We start from the raw sequence: 6,999 nt of genomic DNA, 5'->3' as shown, positions 1-6,999 counted from the left end.
CTGATGGATAGAATATCGAAGAAATTACATAAATGGAAAGAAAAGTTGTTGTCTCGTACATGTCGGGAAGGAAATTATGCTCAAATCAGTAATTCAGGATATCTCGACATATTTAATGGGGGTATACAAGCTGCCTAGTCTGATTATAGAGAAGATAAATTCAGTAATGGCGAGATTATTTTGGGGCCAATCTGGGCCAAACCGCAAGATCCACTGGAGTAGCTGGGAGAAAATGCGTCTCCAAAATTTTTGGGTGGCATGGGTTTTAAAGATTTGAGAGTTTTAAATGATGCGTTACTTGGCAAGTAAGCTTGGAGATTAGTTGAGCATGCCGAGTCTCTGATGGGTCGAGTGAAATATTACCCAAATATAACTTTCTTAAATGTCACTTTAGGGAGTGCTGGGAGTTGTTCTTGGAGTAATATTTGGAGTGCAAAGATTTGGTGAAAGGGGTTTTATGGAGGATAGGGAATGGGAAGCAAGTGAATATTTGGAGTGATCCGTGGGTGGTTGGTAAAGAAGGGAGATTCATTACATGTCCGCAAATTAAAGGTATCAATAAGGTTTGTGATTTCATTGATATGACTAAGATGGAGTGGAATGTGGATCTAATTTCTTTGCACTTTCATGAACGAGACCAACAACGTATCCTTGCTATTCCCCAAAGTTTGCACTTTTCATGTCCGCAAATTGTCGGCTTCGGAAGGGAGAGAAAGGGAGATGTTCTATTTGCGGCTACTCGTCAAGTTCGTGCATGGTGGCCCCCTAAAGTTGCGGAAAGTAAAGCTCTCCTCCTAGCTATTAAACTTGCTAAGAATCATGGTTATAACATTATCATCTTGGAGTCGGACAATCAAGTTCTTGTGAACCGCCTTTCTAAAGCAATAATTTATTTTTCTGATTTGGATAGTGACTTAGAGGATATTTTATCGCTGAATTGCTCTTTTAATTCTCTTGTGTGATCTCATGTCAAGAGATGTGGGAATATAGTTGCCCATCATCTTGCCAAACTAATCCCCTTTGGTGTCGAATAAGTTTGGGAATACCACTGCCTTCGGAGGTTTCCCATATGTACTTTCGAACTTAATGTCTCTTGGTTAATTAAATGGAGACGTTTCCTTAAAAAAAAAAAAAAAAAAAAAAAAAAAAAAAAAAGGTAATTCCTTGTCAAAAGCATCATCTTAAAATATCAATAGAGAAAATTGACATCACGATTATAGACTACAGGAAAATGAGTACAACGCTCAAAACTCCTAATTACAGTTAAAACATTTCCTGAGACAACAATTCGTTCGGCAAAAATTTACCAGCAATAAAAAGTTTAGTTTTTTTTCTCTGAACTGCGAAACTGGCTACACCAATATCAACAGGACTACAGGAGCATGGTAAGGAAAAAAAACCCTGTGGAGACTATTTCCGTTGCATCCACAGCCCAATATCCTCTCTAATAACTCCTCTAAAGCCCAAACTTCTATAACTTGGTGCCAACAGTTGAGGCCCGCTGAAACACAGTTGCCTGTACTGGGTTGTGGTACTCCCTTCGACCTTTGGATGCCGCATCATCATTGTGATGGAGGGAAATGATGTAGGCCATGTAGGTCTAGTAGCAGAAAATAAATGCCTGTCAGAACCCTTTCCGAAACTCCTCGTGCTGGACCTCTGTGTATTGCTATCATTTTTGTGCTGATAGTTTGTAGTCTGTTTTGTCATGCTAGCGCCATTGTTGCGGTTTCCTGGAGGCAACTCGTGGGTGGCACCACGGATATTGGCTGATGGTTTCATCTTGTCGAGACATCTGAGGATCCAGTTTCCGAGATTTCGACCAACTTCTATGTCCCTTTCTTGAACACTCCGATGAACTTTGAGGGCTATATCAAATACAGTGCGCGTTCGTCTGGATAAAAGAAACTAAAATTTAGAAATGGTTAAAACCACCAAGTTATGAAGTTAGCAGTTAGCACCACATATGCAGATTACATCGCCCTCAGTTTTGCCATCTAACTGCTAAGTAACCTGGCAGGGCAAGACTACCAAGTTAGCACCAGAAACCATAGTGAATTCTGGGGTGAAACGGCCCCTTCTTTGTCCACAAGGACCAGAACTATAATGTAAGCCAACAATACAAATTTTTCATAGAGGAAGGTCTTCAGTCTTTTTTTATTCCGATTTCACACATTATGAAGGTAATGACCCAATTCACTCAATCATAAGCTCAAGTGAACCCCAAAGTCCAAAGATAAGAATTATCAAACAAAACCGTGACAAGTTGCCCTATGAAAACAAAGTCCATTCCTGTAGGTACATATCCTTTAAAGAAGTTACGCTTGTAATCTATAATAAACATTCCTATCGAAATTAGGAATACTTTAAATTTTGGGTTCCCACTTAATTAGGCAAACAAAAGAAAAAGGTCCCAAAAACCAGAGTAAACAACAAGCAGCAAACCAATAACAAGTTAACACCTTTTGGACTCTAGTTGTAACAACATGAGTTGAGTAGCAAACAGCAAAAAAAACTATTTATATGTCAAGCTATGACAGGCAAATCGCAAACCAATTACACCTAGTCATCGGGATCAAGAAAAGGGGTCAAGCTTCAAAGGAAACTTTTCTAAGCCAGCAGTCAGTCTCTTTGCAATACAAGAACTACTATCTCAGGTGGACTATTAGCACCAAAGGAATCAACATATTTGTACTTGCAAGACAATTCTCGGTCTTTGAAGAAAACAATAAGGCCATATGACTCAAACTGCCTCCCTTTCATCCATCACAGAGCATTATTTCTGTATCCTGACATGCTCATGAAAGTACTCACTTCTTGCTTCAGGATACCACATAACTAGATGTTCAATATGATAATTTCCAATCACATATTATCAAAGTAAGCTGGAATTAAGTAACAGACTAGCAGGTAACTGATGCAGCTCCTGTGATTATCAGGTATTCATCCATCGAGAGAGAAGCAAAGATATTCAACCATGAGGTACGCACATTTTCCATTACCAAAGAGAACAGGCAGAACACCATAGGCCCCAAGACAATAACATTGTGGAAGTAAGACAAATTCAAGCAATAAAAAGAGTCTCATGAGGTTTTGACGACTTTGCAGATGAACGCAAGTGGTTTCCACTAGTAGTAATTTTTCTTCCTCCGCGTCAGCTTGCAGCAGGCAAAGAATTTTCGAGCAATGTGTAAGCATGTAGCATATTACAACCACATCGTATTTAGTTAATAGCAAAATCAGAGCAGGAGCTGTTATATAAAATGCTAACCTCCCACCCCTATCTTAGAAAGTACATGTAACATATCAGCAATCCAGAGTCAAAAAGTCAACCACTTTTGGCTATTCAAACACTTTCTCACCTCTAGATTACTAAATGAATCTCCATGAAGTGTTTACTTCAAATAGAGGGTGAAACCGACTACACATATATCAGGATTGTGGTCTTATAACCTTATAATTTGATGCGGACAACCTACTGTACCTCTGTCCTTCTTCGCCTTACGCTCACTAAACCATCCTTTAGAATTAGAGAGATTAAACAGTTTCAAACACTTCATTCAAAAGACATTTTTCCATCTAAGCAATTATCACTTGCGGCTTGCCATGTTATTTTATCTTTATCTTGTGAGACATGGATCATAGATCCAGAGGCATCCCTAACATCACTTGGCTCTAGGTATAAACAAGTTGCATCCCCCATATCAGATCTTGCCTTTATCACAAGCTAAAGTTGTTACAGCAACAGCTTCACTGCATCACACAAAAGGACTACCCCAGCAAAAACACTCTACTAGAGAGATATACCTACTATGAGTAGGGCATAATGTAAAGACATTGCTCCAAACATCTGCTTAAGTTGACCAACTCCCGATTAAACGCACTGATGCTCAACAGAACACATATGAAAATGTGCCTGTCCATATTGGAAGCATGATTTCCTTGATCCACAACTCACCCAAACTTAAAGAAGTCACAAAATAGCAGCTCCATTGACCATCCATGGAGCTGAAAAGGTTCACATACTGCAAAGAATCAGCCCGTTACTCCTATTTTGATCAGTTACAAGAGAAGGAAGAAGCAAGGACAACAAGAGGAAAACAGTCGGGGAAAATGAGTCTTTTACTATTTTCTGTTAGTAAGTTGTTACACCTGAGTCAGGTAGAGTCCACTGTTAAATTCTCTTAAGGACAGCTGGTACTATCTAGTACTTTCCATAGGACAGCTGGCTGCTTTTGAGTGGTAGGATTTTGTAATAAATAGGTGTATGAGGTCAGGTGAATGGTATCCAGAAATTAGAAGAAAGAAGTAACTGATTCGGAGAGATTTCACCTCTCGAATGTGAGAGTTGTATTGGCTACCCCTTGGAGTCTGAATACCTAAGTTGCACGGACACGGGACACTGACACGTAGACACGGGGAAACGCAAATTCTAAAAGTGAAAGAACGCGGGGGAAACGTTAGAGAACACGATATTTTACAATTTTGATAGTAGATTAGGCTATATTTTGAGAGATTCAGAGATATTGAAAGGAAAAAGTAAGGTTGCCAGAGAAAACATTTTTTCTAGTAACAAAAAACTATGCCGATCTCGTTTAAATTCACTACTTATCTTCAAAGGAAAATTCAAAGTGTCTGAAAGTGTCCTGGAGTGTCGGAAACGTTTAAAGTGTCGGAAACGCGACACGTTGACCCCTAGAGAGTGTCAGTGCATCAGAGCTGAATACAATCTATCTTCCCTTGGTTTTTCTTAATCTATCTTTCTGTTCCAAGTTTTCTGGTCCAGTTCATACCACATACGAGCACAATTTGATTAAAGCATCCTCTCCATTTTTTATTAGTGAGTTCACAAAAACATTAGAATTCCACAATTCCATAAGAACACAAAACTTGGAGCCTGTGTATAGTCATTTTGATAATACAACAGTTTATCCTCTTAGACTTAACATTCAGAAGCACACATTTTTTATTCCAGTACATGTTTCGAAGTTTGCAAAATGATTTGCTGTGTATTAAAGAGGTACATTAAAGAATGTGGCAAAGACTACAAAGTTAGAGTATGTGTTATATCTGGTAAAGTGCCAAATGGCACCCTAGACTTTACCCAATCGGGCTAATTGGACCTTTACCTAGCAGATCAATTGCATAACATATACCAACTGCACTTAACCCCATCATTAAATTTCCACCAAATCCCAACTTACACAGCAAAACAAAATCATATAATAGATGCTGCTACTTCAGAATCGTACATTAGCCTTTCAAAGTTCCTCATTGGTAAAGCTCTCACATGTGCGCATCTTTATTTCTTAAGGCTATTGGTTTGCTATTTTTTTCTTTTTTGATTCGGTAATTTACTGGCCCAAGCAGGCTCAGCCCTCATGAGCTAGAGGGTAAGAAGGGGATCCCAACCCATAAGGAAACTTCTAGAGAGACTGGAAACTGAGGATTTATACCCAGAAGCATAAATCCACACAAACACTCCAAATATGGGGTTGATGAGAATCGAACTCCCGACCATGAGGTTGGGAGGTGGGAACCCCAACCATTGGACTCCCACATGATTCTCGGCTATTGGTTTGCTAATGACATCTCATTGTAATTATTCATTACGATTTGAGGGCCATTGGCCGATTTGATTGTAAAATACTAGCTCGGTTATTTGTTTGTTAGATGAATAGGTGCAGTCACATTTTCTTAAAATCCATTCACTTCCGCAATACTACTTCCCTAACCTCCAAAATCATTTCGCCTTTCACCTTATCCCGTTTCCTTCACTCAGAAAACGATCCAACTAAGCAAGCAAAAATGCACACCAAACAAACAAATCAATATAAGAAGGAAAAGTAGAATTAAACTAAAGAATATTCTTTGGTTCATAATTCCTCAGCAATAAACCTTGAGCATATTCTGAAGTAAAACCTAATACAATCTTCATCAGTCCCTATCAATTAACACTTCAGTTTTATAGAGACCTTCAAACAATGGGTCCCACAACCAACCCCAAGACAATCTCTAATGAAGTTAAACCCTAAAGCATCTTCTAATCAAGATCATTAACACAAATTAAGCAAATAAAAAAAATCATATTAAAAAGCAGCATAGTCCTAAAAAATCACTTCAAATGCATCTTCTCAAATTGCACTAATTTAATACCTAAAACGTATCAATATATATTATATTAGCACAGCATCACTAACTTATGATCATAAAATTCACAAAAACTCAATCAATAAACAAAAATATATATAAAAACTACGAATGAGAAATCAAACAAAGGTAAAAATAGAAAGAAAAAAAAAGAACGAGACCTTTGAGCAAATTGGCGAATCTTGAGGTGCTTTTTAGGAATAAGACGACGTTGAATCTTCAAAGCAAGCCTATAAGTTCGTCGCAATCCCAAGAAATAAGCCGTCGCTAATGTGATTTCCCATAGCACCATTTTACTATTCTCTCTCTTCTTTTTTTAATTTCTAGGTTGATCGAAGAAGCTTAATACTGTTTTTTTTAAAAAAACCTTTGGCAAGTTAGGTAAGAATCTTCAATGGAACCGCCATGAAAAATTCGTCGAAAATGTTGTTTTTGACTTGCATATTTCTGCAGTGTAATAACACGATTTATGTTTCGAATTTGGGATGGTACTATTGTATTTGGTACTTTTATTTCTCAACAAAGATGGAGGCGCCGTTAGTTTTTATTTGAAGAGGAGGCCCGCTTTGTCTGCTGGGCTGGTTGTTTGGATTAGAAATATTACTCCAATTTGTTGGGGTAATTGGACTTATTAGGCTTCGGCCCTTGGGTTGTTTCCATTAAAGATGGACTGGGATTCCCAAAAGTTTTGGGTTCTTTATGTCCTTGTGTGCATAACCATCCCAAATGAAACTTCCTTATTTCAAAATTATTTGAGGCTTCATTAAATTTAGGATTGTTTAGGCTGAAAACAGCAATGTGAGTGTGAGTAGCAAGTCGGACTTTATTAAATGCGTATAAGTTTGATGA

At 38.1% G+C, this 6,999-nt stretch overlaps 1 protein-coding gene across 1 annotated transcript; it reads right to left on the bottom strand.

Moving 5' to 3' along the window:
* Positions 1-1,164: 1,164 nt before the first annotated feature.
* On the bottom strand, positions 1,165-6,668 carry LOC104893020 (hypothetical protein). Its single transcript, XM_010679059.4, has 2 exons — positions 6,312-6,668; positions 1,165-1,894 (listed from the first exon to the last, which is right to left on the bottom strand). Exons 1-2 carry the CDS (start codon positions 6,440-6,442, stop codon positions 1,411-1,413), a joined length of 615 nt encoding a protein of 204 aa, XP_010677361.2. The 5' UTR covers positions 6,443-6,668; the 3' UTR covers positions 1,165-1,410.
* Between the last annotated feature and the right edge of the window lie 331 nt (positions 6,669-6,999).

Source organism: Beta vulgaris, chromosome 5, assembly GCF_026745355.1.
Source record: "Beta vulgaris subsp. vulgaris cultivar EL10 chromosome 5, EL10.2, whole genome shotgun sequence".
Classification (NCBI taxonomy): Eukaryota; Viridiplantae; Streptophyta; class Magnoliopsida; order Caryophyllales; family Amaranthaceae; genus Beta; species Beta vulgaris.
Note: the sequence above shows the minus strand (reverse complement) of the source record. Positions and strands in the feature narration are given on the sequence as shown.